Source organism: Macrobrachium rosenbergii, chromosome 26 (assembly GCF_040412425.1).
Source record: "Macrobrachium rosenbergii isolate ZJJX-2024 chromosome 26, ASM4041242v1, whole genome shotgun sequence".
In the NCBI taxonomy this organism is placed as follows: Eukaryota; Metazoa; Arthropoda; class Malacostraca; order Decapoda; family Palaemonidae; genus Macrobrachium; species Macrobrachium rosenbergii.
This window is the reverse complement of record NC_089766.1, coordinates 12,801,008-12,827,063: the sequence shown is the minus strand read 5'-3', so window position 1 is coordinate 12,827,063 and position 26,056 is coordinate 12,801,008. Positions and strand designations below refer to the sequence as shown.

The window sequence follows — 26,056 nt, the reverse complement described above, 5'->3', positions numbered from 1 at the left end:
ATTTTTTTAATAATGAAGAAATGGTTTAGTTAATAAGGAGAGAGGTTAACGTAATTTTAGAATTTGAGGGAAGCAAATGGATTACATTCAGAGGAGGTTATGAGTCTGCCATTATAGTATTTTTGTGGAGAGTGAAATCAAGACCAAAAAGATAGAGAGAGTGAGAAACTTGACATGCACCATATTGTAGGGCTCTCTCTCTCTCTCTCTCTCTCTCTCTCTCTCTCTCTCTCTCTCTCTCTCTCTCTCTCTCCTGCGGATGAGGAGGAAGAGGAGAGCGAAGTCGATAGCAGCCGACCGGCTAAAGCAATAACTGACACACGCAACGAGGAACATGAAGCAGATCCCAGATGTTTAGGGGTCGGGCGGATAACTGAGTTGGAAAAGAAAACGGGAAATAGAAGAAATAAGACATATTTATATATTATCTTGTATTTTTTCAACATTAACTCTTTTTACATTAGCATTAGGTGGCTCCAAAGAGACAATAACACAGCAGTCAATGCCACGTTCATAGTTTTAACAACCGATATGTCGAAGAAATTAACAGCCGATATGTAGAAGAACCTCCTGTGCGGAAAACTTCCACAGAAGGCGCATCAGCAGCACGTCGGAGTCGCGTTACGCACACTAGGCATCTCACCTCTGTTTCTTGCAAGCTCTCAAGCCCTCCTTCCATGCAAGCAATTTTAGGTCTTCCTGTCCTTTCTCTTGACAATTCTGAATTATACTTTCTTCAACCAAAAAGAAGAAATTGGCAACTGTTAGAACACTCTGATCCATCCTTTTACCTAAGATCAAACTATTATCATTTTTTAGGTACCTCACGTTTCAGTTCTGCAAACGCCGCTTGTTTTACACAAACAGTTAACCTCAAGAGCGTCAACCTTTGTATGTTCTTTAATTCGTGGTTAACATTTGTATATATCAATCTGTCGAGACTGACTACCCGTAACCCATGATAGCTTGTGCTCGTGTGTTCAGAGAGAGAGAGAGAGAGAGAGAGAGAGAGAGAGACTGCTTTTAACCCAAAATATCCTGGAATGTCCTTAAGGAGCAACCAACGAACCCGTCCCCTTTCCAGGTCCTTTTTCTTCATCCTTTCGTCCCCAGTCTTCAGCCATGCCCTTCCCCCTCCCTTCCCTTTCCTACCCTACCCTACCCCTCCTCTCTCTCCCCCTTCCCCCCCACCCCACCCCACCCCACCTCACATGGGATACTTACCCTTGCCATCCCCTCACCAGCTATTCCTTTATTGCCTTTTTACATTAAACAAACAGAAGAACTTCAGTAGCTCCTCCGGTAAGCTGTTGGAAGCATACAGCCCCCTCCCCCTCTCCTTTCTTGGAGGGGGAGGTAGGAGGTTAAGGCAATGGTCAACAAATGCCCAACGGGAAGGTGATGCCCTCTGGGATTTTGTGGAAGGGAATATTCCCCCTTGGGTAGGGAAGGAGGAAGGGGGTAAGGGCTGGTTTTGAAGGGTGTTGACGTAACAACTAGGGTGTATTGAATGCTTGCTTGCTTGGTGCAGTCATCAAAATGTGCGGAGAGAGAGAGAGAGAGAGAGAGAGAGAGAGAGAGCAGCCAGCCAGCCGTCTCTCCAGGAATCGCGACACACCCAAGGTATCCATTTAGGGGGATACTAATATTTTATGGATGATTCTTCTCCGGAAAAGACATTAGAGTGATGGCATAAGACTGGAAGAATGATGTTTCTCTCTCTCTCTCTCTCTCTCTCTCTCTCTCTCTCTCTCTCTCTCTCTCTCTCATGTTTATTCCACGATTTTGTGAGGTTCTTTATTACAAAGAAAGTACAAGTAAGTATATACAGTAAATATTACCTCTCAACACTAAAAATGCAGACAAGTAACATTATCAAAGGGCTACATGAATGATAAATTATCCCTCGCTTTCTCGTTAACTGTAAGGTTTTGTGCCGAGAGTTGTTTGCCTATACAAGTACATAACAGTTAAGATTCACATCACTTACAACTAAATGTTTAGTGTAAGATTCACATCACTTAGGACTAAACTTTTAGTGTAAGATTCACATCACTTAGGACTAAACTTTTAGTGTAAGATTCACATCACTGAGGACTAAATGTTGAGTGTAAGATTCACATCACTTAGGACTAAACGTTTAGGGTATGATTCACATCACTTAACACTAAATGTTTAGTGTAAGATTCACATCACTTAGGACTAAACGTTTGGTGTAAGATTCACATCACTTAGGACTAAATGTTTGGTGTAAGATTCACACCACTTAGGACTAAACGTTTAGTGTAAGATTCACATCACTTACGACTAAACGTTTGGCGTAAGATTCACACCACTTAGGACTAAACGTTTAGGGTAAGATTCACATCACTTAGGACTAAACGTTTAGTGTAAGATTCACACCACTTAAGACTAAACGTTTAGTGTAAGATTCACATCACTTAGGACTAAACGTTTGGTGTAAGATTCACACCACTTAGGACTAAACGTTTAGTGTAAGATTCACATCACTTATTACTAAACGTTTGGTGTAAGATTCACTTCACTTAGGACTAAACGTTTAGTGTAAGATTCACATCACTTAGGACTAAACGTTTGGTGTAAGATTCACACCACTTAGGACTAAACGTTTAGTGTAAGGTTCACATCACTTAGGACTAAACGTTTGGTGTAAGATTCACACCACTTAGGACTAAACGTTTAGTGTAAGATTCACATCACTTAGGACTAAACGTTTGGTGTAAGATTCGCACCACTTAGGACTAAACGTTTGGTGTAAGATTCACACCACTTAGGACTAAACGTTTAGTGTAAGGTTCACATCACTCAGGACTGAATGTTTGGTGTATTTTCACATTCTTTCTGTTCTTGAAGGTGTAATGTTGTAGTTTGCTTCTCCACAAAGTGTGAACGGGTCAGATATGCAAAGTTTGTTCTTTCCTGTATTTTTTAACATATATAGACACTATAATTTACTTCATATTTCATTTTCTATCGGTTTTAAAGTATTATTAAGTAAAATAATTGATGACACGTAATAACGAAACCTATTTGAAACGTCCGATTGAACTTCGTTGAATTGATAATAAATTTTAATTATGGGAAAGAAGCTTATTTTCTTTTGTATAGGTAAATATTAAAAGTACTGTATCTCAATTGAGGCTTTCTGACGCCTTTAATAAAAAAATAAATTACGCTTAATTTGAAGATTGTATTCATTTACATTTTGTCATTGTGTTGTTTTCACGTCTTTTTAATTTTCTATGAATTTTGTTAATTGTTTCCCTGAAAGTAAAAAAAAAAAAAAAAATTGGACATTTTCATAGAGGTGGTGAAAAAAAATCTGCCATTGTAAATGTGTTGCGTGTATCATCGATCAGAGAAGGAGAAAGACGGGATTATAGCTTCGCTGAGAGAGAGAGAGAGAGAGAGAGAGAGAGAGAGAGAGAGCGCCATAAAGTGTAGATGCTTATGTATGTTCAGTTCCTCCAGGGAATCAGAGGCGGTCGTCTTTGGCTCCCCGCTGACCGTTACTTTAAATGACTTCTGTGGACATGGGTTGCGAGAGGTTGGAGGGCGGGGGTTAGGTGAGGGGGATGTGGGCAAGGTGGATGCGGGGTTATGGCATGGGAGGTTTTGTTCGGTTAGGACCGACCCAACTCTTTATAACTGCTGGTCAGTTGGTGTAGTACCGTAGTTATCATTCGGTGTTACTAAAATCCTTCTCTGTGTATATATTATATGTATAGGCTATATATATACAGTATGTATATATTTTTTTATTCTTTCTTGGGTGATTGGCCTTAATGGAACATGAATATTTGTCCGTGGTTGTATTTAGTCATAACCTACTTTGTTTTTCAATTTAAATTGGGTTCAAACTTAGTTACGTTCTAGGTATTATATCATATTGTAATGTTAAAGAAATGCACTTATGGATATTTGCTCTCTCTCTCTCTCTCTCTCTCTCTCTCTCTCTCTCTCTCTCTCTCTCTCTCTCTCTCTCATATACTGGGACTAAGTTAGTTTTCTCTTTAATGTTGTCAGTAATATAAGGGAGCAGTCCTTAGTCCAAATCATTCTAACCTAGTTTGAGTAAATTACGATAGGGTCAAAGTGGATACGATTTCAGTCAATCATTGCAATTTTATTGCCTCTGTGCCAGTGACGTTTTTAGGGCCAGAAAGCGTTGGCTACAGACGAGACCCACACTTTTTGGGCGGAATGGTTAAGCAATTCTTTTTAAAGGAGACGGAGAAAGCCGAGATTCATTGTTACCCAACACTTTTACAAATTGAGATTATTAAAAGTATTTATTTTATTTTTAGTAAATTGTATTAAAAATATTCGAATTCTTTTATTAGTAAATTGTATTAGAAGTAATCTAGTTTTGTTGTAGGAAAGTGTAATAAAAATATTCGATATTTTTATTAGTAAAGTATATTAAAAATATTCGATATTTTTATTAGTAAAGTATATTAAAAATGTTCGGATTTTTTATTGGTAAAATGTAATCGAACAATCGAATCTTTTTTAATTAGTAAAGTGTATTATAAATATTCGAGGTTTTTTGTTAGTGATGTGTATTAAAGATACTCGATTTTTTATTAGTAAATTGTATTGAAAATATTCGATTTTTTAATTGTAAAGTTCATTAAAAATATTCGATTTTTTTGGAAAGTTTATTAAAAATATTCGATTATTTGGGGTGAAAGTGTATTGAAAATATTCGATTTTTTTATTAGTTGGATATTAAAAATATTCGAATTTTTTTATTAGTGAAGCGTACATAATCGACATCTAACTAGATAAGGCTTCTTGCATAATTGCTTTTTGACTCAAGATTTTATATTACCTTATGAAGCCTTGGTAATCTGTACTAATCAGTGGTTAAAGGGATGATGATCTAGCATTTACTATTAGAAATCTCACCGTCGGAGTGTATCACTCATACAGATTATATGTCAAGGTGAAACTTGAAATACAGTTTCCCCGTAGGCGAAGCTTTGTAAAGCAAAAAAAAAAAAATCGTCTCAATTAAAGTATTGTACACACGTGTGCATTATACACTTACTGCGTAGTATGAGTGCCTTTTAAAGTTTATTCCTGCAAGAAATACGAGGAAGCCTCTTCGTCGTAAATGAGGTATTGTATAATTATACACTTTTACAGTTTATGCATTTTTACTTTGTTGTGCATCTCCATAGTCATGGCTCGTCTACGAAGATTGAAATGCATTCTCTGTTCTTGAAGGAAAAATAACAAATGCCAGCATCGCTCGGGTGTGTGTTATTATTGAATATGAAACTCACCTCAAGAAGTGGGTCAGGGCCAGGACTGTGGGCTCATTCGTTCCATTCATTCGTTTCATTAATTTTCCTGGTTACTGTTGTGCGTCATTCCAACTATTTAGTGTCCTAATTTTGCTTGTTTTGCTTTTGTTGTGCTTGTTTTCAATTACTCTTTTGGGATTGTGTTGGCACCACTTTCACTGATTGATTGATTGAATCCTGTTGAACTTGTGTCCTAGTATTTATTTCGCTTGCTCAGAAATATTTACGTGTTATTTGTAGTTATAGTGCTTCGTTTTGAATCATACTTTATTCATCATAAACATGTATAATGAACATTTGTGTTTTGTTTTTTGAATCATAAACATGTATAATGAACATTTGTGTTTATTATAAAAACGCATTCAGAATTAAATGAGAATATTCTAATGTGTGAATTGGGTGAAAATATTACGGATTTAGAATTTGGTTTACATTGAAATTTGTATCGAAAATTATGCTTACACAATTAAATCATGATTAAAATATGTATCAAATGCTGATTAAATACTAAGGTTATGTAGCATTGAGATAATTTTTAAATTCTTACGTTAGGTTTTTGGAAAAAATTTTTTTTGCTTTTCAGATAACTAAGATAATGATTGATTTTAGTATTGATATTCTCTCTCTCTCTCTCTCTCTCTCTCTCTCTCTCTCTCTCTCTCTCTCTCTCTCTCTCTCTCTCTCTCTCTCTCTCTTCAAGTATATAAGTGTTATTGGCACAAACGTTCAAGGGCTCGTCAATGGTAATTGCTTGTACGGTCTGGAATATAATTCTCACGTTCGCGAGAAAGGAAGAAAGAAAGAAATGGTACGTTTTTTATAATAAAAATTTGGCTTAGTGTTTTGCAGTTCCATATTTCCAAGGATTTTCCTCTTTTGCAGTTTTCCAAATTTCTAATTTATTTTCTTGGTTTTGACGTTCCAAATTTTTTTACATCAATTTATACACAAATTTTTATTTCTTATTGACAGAATATTTCTGTCGAGTGTTTACAGTTGCCTTTCCCCTGCATTGCACCCATAAAAATATACCGAATATTATTTGAATATTATTTAAATATTATTGCCTGTCATGCTTACATAAACGCTACACCTGTACACACAGGTGACTGGTCCTTGATGAGAACAAACATTTTGAGTGAAGTCACGTTTATTTATTATAATTTCATTGGTAGGGGGAGGGTCTCAGCTTCGTTTAATATGGCATGAATAGCAGAAGTATGATTATTGTTTTTGTAGGTCACTATTTTTATTTATTTATTTTTTTTCATTTATTTATTTATTTTTCGTTTCTCGCTTTTACTTTAATGTTTTAATGTAAAGGTTATAGAAGTATTCTTCTGTTTTTTCTTTTAATTAATTTTATGGTCTTTACATATTTATTATATCTATTACATTGCATTACTACCCTAAAGCTATTCTCCTTGTATTTTATAATTTACTTAAGTTTTTATCTATATATTTATGTATTTATTTTTTTCATTTCTAATAACTGATCTCTTCTTTCTGTATTTCCTATTACTTTCGGTTACTTCCTTGGAAGCTAGAATTTCAAGTCAATGGCTCCAGTGGGTTTGTTCTATATAAATAGGGTTCATCTTACGAGTAATAATAATAATGTCTGTCTAAATATATATATATATATATATATATATATATATATATATATATATATATATATATACATACATACATACATATACATACATACATACACACATACACACACGTGTGTTTAGTACAATGGACAGTACGTAGATATGCAGTTATGCAGTATATATACATACATACACGTGTGTTTAGTACACTGGACAGTACGTAGATATGCAAATCTGTAAAGCAAAAATCTTTTGAAATTCTTGGTAGGAGCTAATACCTTTCTGTGTAGTTCTGTAGAGTGTAGTGGCCAGCAATTGGCCGTAATACTGAGGCGTTACTGCTTTCAGTACTAACAATATTTTCTCTCTCTCTCTCTCTCTCTCTCTCTCTCTCTCTCTCTCTCTCTCTCTCTCTCTCTCTCTCTCTCTCTCAGCACATTGTCATAGGTATTGTGTACTGTATAGTGATCATAGGAAATAAAATGGAAACCAAGTTTATTTGAATGGAGATTGACGAAACGCGTAATATGAGAGAGAGAGAGAGAGAGAGAGAGAGAGAGAGAGAGAGAGAGAGAGAGAGAGAGAGAGAGAGAGGAGATACACATACCTAAATAGAGCTCTTTAAATATTTATTCATTCTCTTCGTATGATATCTATAAATAGAATGTGAATGTGTCATGACTTATTTATTAGGATTAAATAATGCATAACTGTAATGTTTGCGAACGTGCATTGTAACTGTTTTTGAGATTACAAGGGGATGTTTGTTTTACGTGGAATTATTATTATTATTATTATTATTATTATTATTATTATTATTATTATTATTATTATTATTATTATTAGGTGTTTTTGAACATTTGTATAACAGTCTCATCAGCTTACAAGGAGATGTTTGTTTTACGTGGAATTGTTGTTATTATTATTATTATTATTATTATTATTATTATTATTATTATTATTATTATTATTATTATTATTAGGTGTTTTTGAACAGTTGTATAACAATCTCATATCAACACACAGAATTGTTTTGTTTTTAATCTTGTTTTTAACACGTACAAAAAAAATGTATGTTTAATCAGCATATCTCCACCTGACAGTTATATCCTTGTGCCCGGTAGATCGCCTGTCATATGAAAAATTATAGTTACATTTATTGGCAAAAAATACTTGGTTTGGAAAATAAGCGTTTCATACTGACGATAAATTTTTTTCATACATATACTTTTTGTGTATTTTAAGGTTAGGTTATAGGTACGCATAGTCATTTGAGAGAGAGAGAGAGATTTAAAATAATAATTTGTAATACGTGAGTTACCAAGATCAATTCCAGGTAACTATTCAGAACATACCATAACCGAACATGCCATTATATTGTCGACATCAGAAAGTATAATCACGATAAGATAAGCATATCTGATTAGAAATGAGATAGAGATTTTGGGGGGAAGGGGGGCGGGGTCTCTGTAATCATTTTGATGTATAGTTGTGTAGATACGATATCGGGCCAAACACCCTAGTTAGTATTCTACTTGACTTGATGTTGTAAACATGTCATTGCGGGTTTGTGATTCTGGGTGATTTTTCCGTTTGAAAGTTTTTGCGGCCGTGTTTGGATTTGAACCCAGTTTCAGTGTTTGTACTGATGGATGCGCTAGTTTGTTTGATACCGGTGGACAGGTTTTTTTTTTCATTCATGCGTATCTACGTGTGATATGTTTGGTTTTACGTCGTATGTCATAATGGTTATCATTAGTGTTTAGATACAAGTGAATAAGTGTATACTTTTGTCGTGCACATTATGATTAGTGACGAGAAAATTATGTAAATAAATATGTGAACAGGTGTCTATTTTTCATAGTGTTCCGTCATGGTTATTATTAATATGATCAATCGTGTAAATTCCAGTTTGTATTTCCATGTATTTGATAAGGTTATCATTCCTTGAATAATGAGTTTATTATTCTGTGAGTTTCGTAATGGGTTTTCTTGTGTGTGATGTTTAAATGAGTGCCCAGTGTTAATCTAAGTTCCATCATTTATTTTTGCGGAAATGTACTTATGAAGTAAGTCCCCTTCTAAATGAATAGCTTGAATGATTTGCTTTCAAAATGCTCTACTGCTTATTTAAAGGTCTCATTAGTGTGACGACAATAGTTATTGTCAATGTGAAAATTGATTCGTATGTGCCACGGTTTACTCGAGAATACATGAATTTATATGTATATATACTGTGTATATATATATATATATATATATATATATATATATATATATATATATATATATATATATATATATATTATATTGGTTTTACATGAACACAGATATTCCGGCTAAGTCAAAATAAAGCTTAAACATTACGCATAGCTTTTTCCTAAGTACGTTTTAATTTTCGTTAACTCTCAGTTTAGGTAATAACTTATTGGCCCCTTAATTTGATTGGCGCACGATAAGTTCCACAATTTTCCTAACTTGGCGAAGTTCCAATCATGTTCAAATGATTCTTGATTGGTTCCGTGTTTCAAGTGGCATGCGATATCCAAGTAATCCCAGACGTCTCGTGATTCAGACAATTTAACTAACGGTAATTCCTATAAGTTCAGCAAACAAGATAATTTGGACAGTTATCTATTGACAGCAACTCGGTAACGAAAAGTTTCTTTCCAAGAGAAATTGCATTGATAGCCCTGTGTAGTCAATGACGCGAGTAACTAGGTTTGTGTACATTCTGATTCACGGCGCCTTGAGCGAAATACTAAAGTAGTTGGCTTAAGATCCGAGAGGAATAATGTTTGTTTATAGCCAGCTTTTAGGTTGTGCGCCTGTTGGCGTAAATATTTTCAATTTGGTTGTTTACGGAATTACATACAATAAAAAAATAGATACTAATGCAAACAATGTAAGTTCACTGTGTTGTTCAGAGAATTGCAAACCATGTGACCTAGATCCGAGAGGAGTGAGACTGGTTACAGCAAAGTAGTATTAGACAGTTTTGTTGTTGGTACAGAACTACTCGAAAGTGAAACTGCAAATGAGCAAATAACGAACGTAGATCCGTCAGGAATAAAACGGTTTTACTCAAGGAAGGAATTTACTTTTGTACTTTTTATAATGTAATTTTCTTTAATTTGCCCGTATAGTTGACATTTGCTCTGTTTGTAAAGTGTTTCGTTACCGATTTACAGCCTCGAAAAAATAAGCTTCGAAAAATTTTTTTAAAAATCACAAAGCGGCTAAGGTCTAAGGGGAATAAGATTGCTCGTACAAAGGAAATAAAATAATTTTGTATGCTGATGGACTTTTGTTTTTACTGCTTGAGAGTATATACTTGTGCAAACTGTTGTTTGAAACCCAAAGTGAACTGAACTGCTTCAAACAAAGAAAAGTTGTGTATTCATGACGATAGTGTTCTTGTTCACAGAGTTACGAAGACACAGGAACATAGTCTTTATTACATTTGTGAATAAGCATCGCTGGGTCTGCGTATAACAAATCAAGGCATCTTGAAGACAGACGTGAAACACAGCGCCATCAGATTGACCTGTTTATAATGAAATCTGTGAGTGCCAGTAACAAACATGCAGTGCAATAGCTTGGAGCTTCCTGTTTATGGAAAAGAACAGCCAGTGTAATTGTTCAGCGAAAGAAGAAAAAAAAAAAGGAGGCATTTTTCTTGCGTCACATTTAAATATAATCGCTCCTTTAACAATGGACTCTTGGGAAAAGGAGCTGGCCTTTCTTATCGAGGTAAGATAAAGTAATCTCTTCCGGACCGAGATGTTTATTAACTTTTTCTTTTTTTGGTGCTTCGTATCTTGTTTATTAAGATTTTCAAGTAGATTGGACTTATGTTGATAGTGTGTATTGTTGTTGATGTTTTTCTTGAAATTATGTTAACACTTTGCATATTGAAATTAGTGGATTTTGTACTGTAATTATTCATTTGTATATGTCTATAAATTTGGTAATAAAGTGTGTGTGTTGTGTCTGTGTAAGAGAGAGAGAGAGAGAGAGAAGAGAGAGAGAGAGAGAGAGAGAGAGAGAGAGAGAGAGATTATAGTAATAAATGTAGAATTCATGGTAATATACAGACTTGTTTTTATAAGCAACACAAATGTATGTATGCACGTGCTGATTTTTTTTAATACGACGTTGGCAAAAAACAACAGCAGTAGCATTTGCAACAATCTCGAAATATTATTTGTAATAATAAGTAAATTGATATCGCAATATTTAGAAGTGGGAAACCCAGGTTTATTTGGATGGGAACTATGAGAAGGGAGGCTTTAGATGATTGGGAGATTCGTGTAAGTGAAAGCACAAGAAAAAAAAAAGCAGGGTTTTCTTTATGAACAAAGGAGTACATTATAAAATTACTAATATTCGTTGCTGGTATATGTTTGTATATATATATATATATATATATATATATATATATATATATATATATATATATATATATATATATATATGATTTTTTAATCTGTCTAATATTTTTCGTCAATAATACTCAACGGATCATTAAAGTTTAAGATATTTTAATGCACTTGTCGAGTCTCTTATATTTATGTAGACATTGCGTCTTGGTTTATAACGCTCATAATGCAGAATTCCAGTATTAAAATAAATATTGAATACATAGAACATGTCAAGTCATAGGTAAATATGCACACAAACGCCAGCCAGTCCTTTATTAGGTCAATGTGTCATTGTAAACCACTCTTTTCCTATTTTCTTTTTTTTTTGCGTCTCGTATTCACGGCTCATCTGATATCATATCTGATAAGCATGACTTCGATAATGATGTGCCTGCTCTCTCTCTCTCTCTCTCTCTCTCTCTCTCTCTCTCTCTCTCTCTCTCTCTCTCTCTCTCTCTCTCTAACAATTTATATGAAATAAGGTAATAGCAGTATAATATATTGGTCTCTTAGTTATAGTCAGATCTACTTTCAACGTAGCGATGAAACTTAAAAAGAAAATTCAAAAGAAAAACTATTTAATATGTCAGATTAGTATATTATTACTTACTTCTTAATTCAAACCATCGGGAATGCCCACCAATGTTTTAACTGCCCATATTTTTACCCACTTTTTTAACTGCCCATATTTTTACCCATTTTTTTAACCGTTCACATTTTTACCCATTTTTTAACGGTCCATATTTTTACCCATTTTTTTTAACGTCCATAATTTTACCCATTTTGTAACCGTCCACATTTTTACCCACCTTTTAACTGTTCATATTTTTACCCATTTTTTTAACTGTCCATATTTTTACCCATTTTGTAACCGTCCACATTTTTTACCCACTTTTGACCGTTCATATTTTTACCCATTTTTTAACCGTTCATATTTTTACCCATTTTTAAACCTTTCATGTTTTTGCCCATTTTTTTAACCGTTCATATTTTTACCCATTTTTTAACCGTTCATATTTTTACCCATTTTTTTAACCGTTCATATGTTTACCCGTATTTTATCCGTACACATTTTTACCCATTTTTTATCCGTACACATTTTTACCCATTTTTTATCCGTCTATAATTTTACCCATTTTTGAACCGTCAGTATTTTTTACCCCTTTTTTTAACCGCTCATATTTTTATCCGTATTTCAACCGCTCATATTTTTACCCATATTTTAACCCATATTTTAACCGCTTATTGTACGCATTAACCTAAACTAGCAACTCCACCTTTTGTTATATATTTCCATATTTTTTCCTTTCATTAATTGCAGATATAAATGGCTGGCTATCCCGATTGCCATAAACAAGTTGAACACCAAAACAAAGTGGGCTTTGTTTACGGAATAATTGGGGGAGAACAAATGCTCTTTTGTAGATCTGTTGATTGATCGAGATTTGTAAATGGCGCTTACAAAACCCCTTTTGTAGGAAGTGGCTGTCTTGATTGGTAGGCGTTGGTGCCTTCACATTTCATGAAAGGAAAAAACCTATTCTGAATTATTTGATCGACGGCATTTGTTTGTTTGTTTGAGTCTCTCTCTCTCTCTCTCTCTCTCTCTCTCTCTCTCTCTCTCTCTCTCTCTCTCTCTCTCTCTCTCTCTCTCATAATCGTTTGAATACCAGAAAATTATTTTGAAATCTTCCCTTCTCTTAAGGTTCTCCTTCTTATATTTTCTCTTTGGTTAATCACAGTGTAATTAATACTTGTAAAATTATAGAGAGAGAGAGAGAGAGAGAGAGAGAGAGAGAATTTTATGTTTCTCCCTAAGACTGGCTTACAATGAAATTTTATGTCATAGAACAAATAATTGATAAATGATTCCAAGCAAAGATATCGTTACTTTTCTCCAGTAATAATAATAATAATAATAATAATAATAATAATAATAATAATAATTTCATTTCAGAAGGAAGATTCCCGTGACAAATACGGAATGAAACGTTCAAAGAAAGACGAATAAATTACAAGGGAAGCCATAAAACGAAAATGGAAAAAATGCAGCGTCTTACTTTTGAGTGACAGCCCCCTCCTTTGTGTGGGATGTATGTAATTGATCAGTTATTCATGCCCGTTATTCATGCATGCATGCATTATTCTTCGAAGGGTTGACTGATGATCCGAATGGGGAGATGTCTTGGGGGGGCGGGGAATCGCTTCCGTAAAAGGATTGTGTGTTTATTTATGTTTCTTTTATCTATTGTGTTTTGTACTTTTGTGTAGGTGGGAGGATTTGTGTTGTTTGTATATTTATTTATTAATTAATTTTATTTATTAGCATGTTTGTATTACTTTTATTTATTTATTTGGGATAACATGCAGAAGTTATTCCATTATTTCGTCCGTTTCCTTTATATATTTGTCAGTTTGTAAGAACGATCCTCAATATTTTCACGGAGTTTAGGTTCCGAACTAGTAAATGGGTCGGGGCACTTTGGCCGAATGTCTTCAGAAGAAAGTCGCCCTTGAAGCCCAGAACTTTTTTTTTTTTCCTGTCACAATCAGTTTTGAGTTAGGCTCAGCCACGAATTTTCGAGTAAAGTGTTATTTCGTGGGCCTCGGGATCCATTCGTATGGTCATGTTTCAGGACGTTGTGGTGAGGACCGGATTTTTCTTGAACTTTGTACGGAAGAAAGGTTGCCCTTGAATCTATAACTAATTCGTAAAATTTTATTCCTTCGTTTTTCTCATCATTTTTTCGTGAGGCTTGCATTTCAGGCGGATGATGGGATTATGGGGCTAAGGGTCTTGGCGCTCAGGTAGTGATATCAAGACCAATTTTCAGTGGATCTTTTTCGCCTTGGTGTTTTTCTGTAAATGAAAACTATTGCGCTTTGTCCATCCGCACCTTTTCTGTCCGCACTTTGTTCTGTCGGCCCTCAGATCTTAAAAACTATAGAGGCTAGAGGGCTGCAAATTGGTGTTGATCATCCATCCTCCAGTCATCAAACATAGCAAATTGCAGCCCTCTAGCCTCAGTAGTTTTTATTCTATTTAAGGTTGAAGTTAGCCATAATCGTATTTTTGGCAACGATATAGGATAGTCCACCACTGGGCCGTGATTAAAATTTCATGGACAACGGCTCATACAGCATTATACCGAGATCACCGAAAGATAGATCTATTTTTGGTGGCCTTGATTGTACGCTGTAGCAGCTGTACAGGAAATTTGATTGCGCCGAAGAAGCTTCGTCTCATTTTTTGCGCTAAGCGCAAAGGATTTTTCCCTTTCATAATAATGATCAGACAAATCTGAATTCAATCCTATTTGGAAGAGGAGGTCGGTTTGCCGTCTCTCACGCCCTCGGGAGCAGTTGGGGCGGGGGAGGGGGTGTAGGCGGACGATCTTCTCCCCAAGGACATACACGAAATCATGTAGTTTCGGATTCCGCGGGTCCTGGGAATCTAGGACAGTGTACAGCTTTGCGGGAGAGGATCTGTCTACATCCTGGGACCAGTCCTTTGTTCTGTTTTTCATCCTTAGTGAGAATCAAGCGAGAATTTGCCAGAATATTTTTCTTTGACTTCTCAAGGCCATGAAGGCTTCTTTCATAATGAGATGAAAGCCTAGTCCAGTTCATTGAAGAGGAAAGCTTTTCAGCGTGAGGATGTAGATTAAAATGGAATAGGTTATACATTAAAATTTGCGCGGATTATAATAAATCAGGTACAGTCGTGTGTGTATGTATATATTGTTCGTCCGCCATATTCCTTTTCCTACTTAGAGGGTGTTAACATGGTGGTTCTCTAACTGCTATCCACCGTAGTCGAATAACCAAGTAGATAAATGGCTGCCTATGTCAGGTCGAACGCAGTCTCTCTCTCTCTCTCTCTCTCTCTCTCTCTCTCTCTCTCTCTCTCTCTCTCTCTCTCTCTCTCTCTCTCTTAGTCACGTAACCTCCCCATACCCTGTTTTAGAAATTTTGTAGCTGAAAGCCTTTGTATTTATGTAGATGCTGGAATGTGAAGGTATAAAGTCAAATGAAAAAAAGGTTGACCTATAAACATGATATACAGTACATAAATTTGCTGTTTACGCCACCTAAGAGATTTCTGTTTTAGACGGAGAAGGTTAGCGCTGCTTTGGAAACGGAAAGCCTTTCTAATTAAATCTCTCTCTCTCTCTCTCTCTCTCTCTCTCTCTCTCTCTCTCTCTCTCTCTCTCTCTCTCTCTCTCTCTCTCTCGTGGCATTTGTTACATTCGCGAAGCTAGTGTTGGGGTAATTATGTTATTTTTGTATCTGTGTCTATTTATAGATGAGTGTGTGTGTCTGATATGCAGGGGTACGTATCAGACGGGAATAGAAATGTTTTATTACATTTGGTACAAAGGACAGTCTGTCGACCTGAGTTTATTTTTAGGTGTATGCGAGTGTAATGTACCTGAATAATTATTACTCTTGTTCACAGATAAGTCTATGTCTATGTCTATATATATATATATATATATATATATATATATATATATATATATATATATATATATATATATATATATATATATATATATATATATATATATATATATATATACACACACACACACACACACACACACATATATATATATATATATATATATATATATATATATATATATATATATATATATATATATTTATATTTATTAATCCAACCTTGCCATGTATTAGTAAGTGGCATCAGTTAAATCCTCTTAAAGAATACCTTGACTGCAATTGCCAGATATTCATAGCACAGCCAGATTAAGCTAACCCTTTTTAGGATCAAAAGGTCCTGATTAGGAGAGCTGTGTCATGAGCGGGTATTTACGCGCATTCCTAATTGGTAATGGCCTTCAGTAAGGGTAATGATATATTTCGATAATAAAAAAAAAGAGAGAACCTTGACTATTGGACCCCCCCCTCTCTCTCTCTCTCTCTCTCTCTCTCTCTCTCTCTCTCTCTCTCTCTCTCTCTCTCTCTCATCATTAGTGCACCACTGGCATTAATATAATATTGAGTTTATTCATTATATGACTCTCTCTCTCTCTCTCTCTCTCTCTCTCTCTCTCTCTCTCTCTCTCTCTCTCTCTCTCTCATCATTATCATTAGTGCACCACTGGCATTCTATAATATTGAGTTTATTCATTATATGATTCTCTATCCCTCTCTCTCTCTCTCTCTGTGATCATTAGTTCACCAGTGGCATCAATAATATTGAGTTTATTCATTATATGATCTCTCTCTCTCTCTCTCTCTCTCTCTCTCTCTCTCTCTCTCTCTCTCTCTCTCTCTCTCTCTCTGTGATCATTAGTGCACCAGTGGCATTAATATAATATTGAGTTTATTCATTATATGATTCTCTCTCTCTCTCTCTCTCTCTCTCTCTCTCTCTCTCTGTGATCATTAGTTCTCCAGTGGCATTAATATAATAGAGTTTATTCATTATATGACTCTCTCTCTCTCTCTCTCTCTCTCTCTCTCTCTCTCTCTCTCTCTCTCTCTCTCTCTCTCTCTCTCGTTAGTGCACCAGTGGCAATATAATGCATTATATGATTCTTTGATCATTAATATCTTTGTCATTAATAATAGTAAGTTTATTCATTATATGATGTCGTTACTACGTAAAAACAGGCAAGAAAAGGAAAATGGTTTTCATTTAAGTATTTGGTACTGTTATTTGCAGCATTTGCTCAGTAAGTGACCGCATTAGTGGTATCGGTGTGAGAGTAACCTAGTTTAATTGTTCTCTCTCTCTCTCTCTCTCTCTCTCTCTCTCTCTCTCTCTCTCTGATCATTAGTGCACCAGTGGCATTAGCATAATATTGAGTTTATTCAATATATGATCTCTCTCTCTCTCTCTCTCTCTCTCTCTCTCTCTCTCTCTCTCTCTCTCTCTGATCATTAGTGCACTTGTGGCATTAATAATATAGTTTATTCATTATATGATGTCGTTACTACATAAAAACAGGCAAGTAAAGGTAAATGGTTTTCATTTAAGTATTTGGTACTGTTATTTGTAGCATTTACTCAGCAAGTGACCGCATTAGTGGTATCGTTGTGAGAATAACCTAGTTTAATTGGACTCTCTCTCTCTCTCTACTACTACTACTACTACTACTACTACTACTACTATTATTACTACTTATTATTATTATTATTATTATTATTATTTCGTGTACTGTCAGTTTGTTTAAATAAGCCTTAATCTCAGTGGCATTCTTATCTTTGGGATTTAAACAGATAACGTATCAGTTTTGTGAGGTTTAACATGGGTTGTATATCTCCAGTTCTGAACACAAGTTGTACCATATTTTGGTCTGCTTCCTTGTTTCCGGTTTCCATGTTTGTCATGAACCACGTGCTTATGCAATTAAATGCCCAGTTCACACACACTATATATATATATATATATATATATATATATATATATATATATATATACAGTATTATAATATATATAATATATAATATATATAACACATATATATATATATATATATATATATATGTGTGTGTGTGTGTATATAATCGACTAGTCACTTTTTTACTAGATAATTTTGGAATTATAACCATTAATATACTGTATATATGTATATATAATATATGTACACACACACACACATATATATGTATATATATATAATGTCTTATTTTTCAACCACACCCCTTTCTCCCCACCCCCCTTTATAGTTGGTGGTTACGGAACTTATTAACGTTTTGGTTTTAATCTAGTCTTAGAGGTGTGGTTGCAAGCCATATTCCTTCTTTACTCTGGTTGAAACCCACCACATTCGACTAGCTGCCGGGTCCGTAATTCACTGTCCAGGTCGGTAGAGGCACAGTAGATCATTTTCTTTCAGCATGGTCGTTTTCCCACCTCCCCAGCTAGTGGCATTCATGTCGGCTCTTTCTTTCTTTTGTTAACATTAAAACCGTCTCCGCTATCGTAGTGTAACTTCAAATAAATAAACAACACAGTTATCGCTGCGGGGAACTTCCATAAGATTAACCGCTTGAGACGCCTACACAGAAGTCTTGTCATCAGCGCACGGCCCCTCCCCTCTCTCCCCCCCTCTCTCCCCCTTACAGACGCTGTGCCATTCACGTTTATCTTCCATGCCCTCTTGCATTTCATGGATTATAAAGTTTTAACTTTCCTGTACCTCTTTCACTCCATCTACCTATCGTCCAGATGGCCAAACCATTGTAGAACACTGGTAATCCTCTTACCTATAATAACCTCTTCACCACAGAGATTAAACCATTAAACCTTTATTCTCAGTTAACCTCCGTACTTCACTTCCATAGTGGAGAGTTTTTGATATTTAATCTGTTATCTCTGTGAATCTACTGCTTTCATTCTTCCATAATCAAACTAAATGTTTTGCGCTATCTCCCTGGATTACATGTACCCCCTTAAGTTTAGTCAAACTCTAACTAGTTTTTGTAGTTTCTCTTCATTGTTCCCAAGCATTATAGTATCTGCAAACGGCAGCCATTTGTGACTTATTCTTTCGTCCCCTAACTTTTCAATTTTAAGTCTAATTTCCTTGCTCTTGACTTCTTGCATCTCTCCTTCCGTAAATATATGGAATAGCCATTGAGACAGTACACCCTCGTCTCAAGCCCACTTTTACATGAAACTAGTCACTTTCCTTCTTAGATGTTTCACTGCACGGTTGGTGTAACTTATCTTGTATATTATGCATCCTCAATACCCTCCACATTTTCCTTCCCCAAGGTCATTTATGCATGTACTTTCAAACTTGTCTTGTAAGTGTCTTTAAAGACCTTTAATAAAACCTACGCACATCTCCCCTAACAGATTTTTTGTCGTCAGCCTTACTTTTTCCATCAACATTCTACCATTCACTTTCCCATAATGACCAAGTAACGTTATACCCTTGTAATCATCTCCCAAACTTACTCAAACCCTTGACACTGTTGCATCATTCAGCTATGCCTCTCCTCTTATCATTTACAGGCAACAAAAACATCAGAAGATTCGCTCCATCGAACAGGACTGCAATCATTTGATAAGGTGTATCTTCATTTGTATCATTTATTCTGAGATCCATTTGTTCAGTAACATTCTTCTGAGATCCATTTGCTCAGCAACATTCTTCTCTGCACTCCCTGGTGGAACAGCTTCATATTCTATCCCTTCTCTTGCCTTCTTATTCACGCACAGCTCAACTACCATGTATACACGTATGTGATTTTCTCTCTCTCTCTCTCTCTCTCTCTCTCTCTCTCTCTCTCTCTCTCTCTCTCTCTCTCTCTCAGATAAAAAATGAATAAAAGAAGAGGCGACGTTCCAGGCAGCTCAGAACAGCGACTACGTAATAACACAATACCGTAATTTACTCTTTGTTTCAGGACCCTTTTCCCTTTGTCTTGAATATTTTCGTGGAATGGATGGAAATAAAGGACTGTAAACGAGGAAGAAAATTTGAATGTTCTTGTAGGAAGGAAAGGTGTTGGTACGTCTATGTCTATATATATATATATATATATATATATATATATATATATATATATATATATATATATATATATATAATTTCAGCATTTAAGCCGTTTTACCACAGAGGGGATGGGTGGCTCTAGAGGAAAACATCACACGAGTCACTAATGAACTGTCTGCTTCATACACGTATTTAGAATACTCGTGCAGACTGTAAGACAGGTGACAAAGGATTGACCAGGGGAGAGAGAAGAGGGTTTGTGGAATAAGTGTTATATGAGAGTCCTGAAGAGTAGAAGGGAAAAGCTGTATGTGGCATCAAGATAAGTTACCGAGACACATGAAAAGTTTATACAATGTAAGTGAAGCATATTTTGAATAGTTGTTTGTTGGAGAGTGACTGGTTTGGTGTAAAAATTGGGCTTGACTAGAATGTGTTACATCTTCATCTCATTTTAGCATACATTTTCGGATGGAATTGTGCAAGAAGTCATAGAAAGGACAGTAGATGTAGGTGAAAATTTGTGGGATGGAAAATAGAATATAAGTGGAGCGTGGAATGGCTGATGCTATCGGATAATACAGGGGTGATGTGGGATGGTAAGGAAAAGCTGCAGAGACTAGCGAAACTGCATTGCGGTTCATCAACGATTTAACAAGAAAAGTCTGAATGTGGAAATGGTCCTAGTCAGATTGTGTGTGTGTGTGTATATATTTTTTTTTTTTTTTATAAAACAGCCCCCAACTATTTCAAGACGCTCTTATCAAAGACCCTTTTATTTCTTAATTGCTAATTGCAGAGGCTACGCAATCCCTATTATCATTCCCCGGAGGGAATGTAGAGATAAGGAAAAAAAGTGGAATGTAAACAATTGCCGGGTCTGTGTTTGAAGTGGGATTGTGCCCGGCTTCCTCCTCGTCATTTTATTTTCTCTTCGAAGTTTGCGTCTCTTCCGCCGAACTGTAAACTCACTCTCTCTCTCTCTCTCTCTCTCTCTCTCTCTCTCTGAATAACCAGTGTATCATGGAAATAACGGTCTCTCTCTCTCTCTCTCTCTCTCTCTCTCTCTCTCTCTCTCTCTCTCTCTCTCCTTCCTTTGAGAGAGCCGATTTCTCCTGAAAGTATGAATGCATGGAATTTTAAATATTGTAGAATCTCTCAGTATTTAGTGCCGTCTTGTCTCTTAATGGATAAATATAAAATTAACGGTAATGTGAGGACTGAAATCCAGGTATATTGAATAAGTATGCGATTAATTTAGAAGTAATATTGTCAGGTAATAAGCGTAACATTCTCTTTATTTTCATTGCAGTCATTTAATTAATAATGACTCCAATTCCCATTTAAAGATTAAGGTTGAGATGAGGGAATTCAACCCCTCAACCTCTCCCTGTTACGGGGGATCACCCTTGTACCTCGGGGTCCCTGGGAGATGGAAAGACTTAAAAAATAGGTGGGGGGCGGGGGAACGGTCTTGGCTTCGAATGCGGAAGTGGTCGATCATTGATCCTTAAAGCACATGGCTATAGGGGCGGATGTCCCTTGACGCCGGTAGGGGGGTGTGGGGAGGGGGGATGGGCGGTATAAGAGGCTATTATTGACTGTGATGAACGATGAGTGTCAGGTATCTGTGATGTTTTATTTGTTTTTGAATCTTGGGCAGAGTAAGGATTTCCATAAAGCTTGCGCGTGCGCCCTTCTGACATTAATTATTAATTTTTTTTAATTTGGTGCTTTGGAATTACGAATTTTTTTGTTAGGTGGAAAAACGATGTTTGTAATCTCGTGAAGAAAATATACAGATTGGTGGTTTTTAATCTCTCTCTCTCTCTCTCTCTCTCTCTCTCTCTCTCTCTCTCTCTCTCTAGACAGACGAACTTTGAAATTTCTCGCCTGATTAATCATTGGTTTCTCTTCCCCGCCCTTGCCCTTCGCTCTGTTTCACGAGATGGTCTCTAAGGCAAGAGCCCTTGCTGGCGTAAGACCAAGTAAATTTCCCAAAATAATGATAGTGTGTGTTTTTGACGCCCTTCTGTCCGTTATTGTACTTCGTGACTTAGTTTCAATTTGTCATTTATTTTTCAATTCACTTATTCTTATTTATCACGTAAATATTAATTTTTCAATTAATATTAATTTGTCAATTAATATTGTATCACGTAAATTTTTTTTTGTCTGTCATGACTAAATGGTCATTTGTGTCCGTTGAGTTAATTGAATTCATTAGACAATTTAGGCGCAAGTGTCCCGTTTGATTGCTAATTATTATCGAGGATAACTCGGATAAATCATTGTGACCTGTGCAGGCTTTTGTGAACGATTTGGCGGATTAGATTTTCTTTTTTTTTTCTCGAAAGTGTGTGTGAGCACTTTTGGGTCGGTGTGTGTGATTTTGTGTGTGTCTGTATGTATGTATGTATGTATATATATATATATATATATATATATATATATATATATATATATATATATATATATATATATATATATATATATATATATATGATTATTATTGTTGTTGTTGTCGTTGTTGTTATTATTATTATTATTATTATTATTATTATTATTATTATTATTATTATTACACTGATCTCATGAATACGTAAATACATCAAAACTCTAATCATAAAAATCATAATATTATGCTTCAAATGTTATATATTGTTATTAATAGTTCAGTGGTAACGTCGACTGGAGTTGCTGGATAAGTCCTGTGTAGAGGGTTCTTGACCCGGCAGTACCAATCCATTCATCACTTATAAATTCCCCTTCGGTGATAATTCTCCATCGGAGATATTCCCGAGGTAGCGTGAATTTGATATTAAGCGACATTTGTAGCTTCATGATTATATATAATATATATATATGTATGTATGTATATATACATATATATGTTTGTGTATATACATATATATATATTTGTGTATATGTATATATATATATATATATATATGTGTATATGTATTATTTTCTTCTACTATTTAACATGAGCTTTATTGACTTTGTTCCTGTTACCCCAGGAGGAAGGATGTATGAGTTTGGGAGGTGGGGGAGAGGAGGAATTTGGGGCGATGCCTTTGGACTGGGGAAGGCCAGGGGATGATTCCCCCTCCCACTGTATCGGGGGAGAGGGTTGGGGAAGCTGAAGGCGCGTGGATTGTAGCTTAAAGCAGACCTGCCCATGGGCGCATAGTTTGTTTGGAAACGTTAATAAAATGGTGTTTGTCGAGCCGTTGTTTAAGAACAGAAAATGTTTCGGGAGTTGCTTTTTCTCGTTCACACACATACACACTGTGTGCATATATTTATATATATTTATGTATATATATAATGTATCTATTCATATTATGTATTATATATGTATGTATATACTGTATATATAATATATATATATATATATATATATATATATATATATATATATATATATATATATATATATATATATATATATATATGTATATAGTTTGACACACAAAATGAATAACATTAGAGGCATAATAACATAATTTCTGAAGTTTAAAATTTTGATGCATGAATTTATTCCGAAAATCAGTGTAATTCGTTCTATAATGTAATTAAATGACGTCACAGCATGGCGTTACGTCACGTGTGACGTGATTACTTAATACTTTATAACATAGCATGACCGTGCTGTGTTAAAGTCCAGCGTATTAAAACAAAAGTTTAAAGGTGGATATTGAGAGGCGATTTTTACCAAGTTTCGAAGTATTTCGTTTATGTTTTCATTCTGTAATCTGATGAAATCTTGGAAATCATTTCGAACTGGGAAATGCCCTCTTACTGTTTTATTGTAATTCTGTTGAAAGGTTATAGTAAATTCTTTCACCTTTTTTTTTTATCTAATAGAATACAGTAATTTTGTGTGCCTTGATTTAATTTATACATTTAGAGAAATCGCTTATGTAAAGTATATTTGTCCTCTTTTAATGGAATTCAGTTGAAACCACTCAAGTTCAGTCATTCATAAAAATTATTTATTTATTTTTTATCCAAGAGAATAAAAGTAATTTGTGCCTTGATTTTATTAAAACATTTGGAAAAATGAAAATCTTTCTTCTAGGTCAGTGTGCCCAGATTACCTGCAACGACCTTAGTTTAGGGGTGATGGCTAGGTCAAAGGTCATTGTGGCAGACGTTGACATTAGACAGATAATTGCTTTCAGGTTTCAGTTCGAAGATAAAGGTTGCAGTTACATTTAGGGTCAAGGGTTAGATGGGGACACACATATATGTGTGTGTATTTATGTATGCATATATATGTATAATATATGTATATATACATACATCCATACACATACATACATACATACATTTAATGACTCTGTTCCTAAGGCGAATTCATTGCCCTGTTTTCCCCTGGAAATTTTTATCGTCAAATAACATTTTTTTGCAATTAATTTATCAGTGTTATCACTGATATGAATTATCTTTGAACGAAGTATTACGCATTTGATTGCCCTTGCCTTTTTGGGGGTGAGCGAATATATGTCAGTTTAGTTCGACCGGTGTTTGTGCTATTGGTTTTTATATATTAATATTAATTTAATGGAACTGTCATCACATTCGTTGAGATGTATTTAAATTGTACGAGATATATTTAATTCTATACTCTAACGTCCCTAATACAAACGCGCGCACATACATGTATATATAATATATACATATATAAATGTATATACAGATTATATATATATATATATATATATATATATATATATATATATATATATATATATATATATATATATATATATATATATATATATATATATAGTAGTGTGTGTGTGTGTATTATACATGTCAGTGCGTCGTGCAGGCAGATGTATTGCAAGGAAAATGAAACACCGGTTTTGCCTTTAGTATAAAAGTTTATGCAACGGCGATGGAGATTTATATAAAGTTTGTTATTGTTTAGTATGCACAAATGTACTTATGTATATATATATTATATATATATATATATATATATATATATATATATATATATATATATATATATATTACACACATATATTTATATATACAAACATAAATACATATAAATATATGCATAATTATGTGAAACGCTATTTTTTCTATAAATACATAAATACCTATCAGATTACCGACTAGAAAATTTCTCTGCAGCAAAAACCTGATTGCTTCTCCTCCCCGTGAATATGGACAGTTGGTGATTCATACTCCAATGACTTTGCTGTGTAAGGTTATTTGTGAGGTTCGTGGAGGTTGGGCCAGGGGGGGTTTATGAGAGAGACTGGAGAACGGGTTAATGTTTACAAGATTATGGTAATGGTACTGAATGCTAATGAGAGTTATGGGGCCACAGAACTTTGTTTGTATCCTTAAAAGGAAGCCTTAGGGTTATGGTGGTTTATATTATGCTTGTCATTTTCTCCCGATTTTTTTATTTTTTTTATTTATGATGTTTTGGGGGTTCTCTTTAAAACCTTGCTTTAATGTCGCGTCCTGTTTAGACTTTTTTTTTTAATTTTTTTTTTTTCAGTTTTTCCCAGTTGGGTGTTTTAATTTTAATGAGATATTTAATACACACACACACACATGTGTGTGTGTGTGTGTGTGATGATCTCTCATATCCTTCTGTTTGCTTATCATCGTAATCGTGTAATATATTTCGTTTGTGTAAGAATGCTTGGCAAACAAAAGTCACCTCTATCTCTGTATAAAATAAAGGTGAAATTACATGTATCAGAATCGTAAGACGATAAAAAATATAACCTTCGTAGCAGTATTATTATTATTATTATTATTATTATTATTATTATTATTATTATTATTATTGAGTGTATTAGCGATAGACTGTCGTAGTTACATAATGCATTAGTGTAAAGGCTTATTATTATTATTATTATTATTATTATTATTATTATTATTATTATTATTATTATTGTTATTATGTGGCAGAAAATGCACGCAAAGACACTTAGGGAATAAGTTGAAAACTACGAACTTACTTATAAACTTTATATGCTCAGAATAGTTTTAAGTTTTTACAAAGAACCTTGTATAATAGCTGTTGTGGAGTGCTCCAGAAATCTATTTTTCGCATTGCCTGATGTAGCGACCTTATCAGTTTCCGAGAGAAATTGCTCTCTCTCTCTCTCTCTCTCTCTCTCTCTCTCTCTCTCTCTCTCTCTCTCTCTCTCTCTTTGAGGAATTTCAATCTCAGTCTGAATCTC

General features: G+C 34.7%; 1 protein-coding gene across 4 annotated transcripts in view; it reads left to right on the top strand.

Moving 5' to 3' along the window:
• The window catches only part of LOC136853053 (uncharacterized), a 524,065-nt gene that overhangs the window by 441,378 nt on the left and 56,631 nt on the right, over positions 1-26,056 (top strand). Inside the window, exon 1 of one of the 4 annotated variants that reach the window (XM_067128281.1) lies at positions 10,455-10,684. The exons of the other annotated variants lie outside the window; for them this stretch is intronic. Coding sequence (XP_066984382.1) covers positions 10,547-10,684 — 138 coding nt within the window. The 5' untranslated portion in view covers positions 10,455-10,546. Of the gene's footprint in view, positions 1-10,454; positions 10,685-26,056 lie in introns of those variants that run through there. 4 annotated transcript variants of the gene reach the window in all.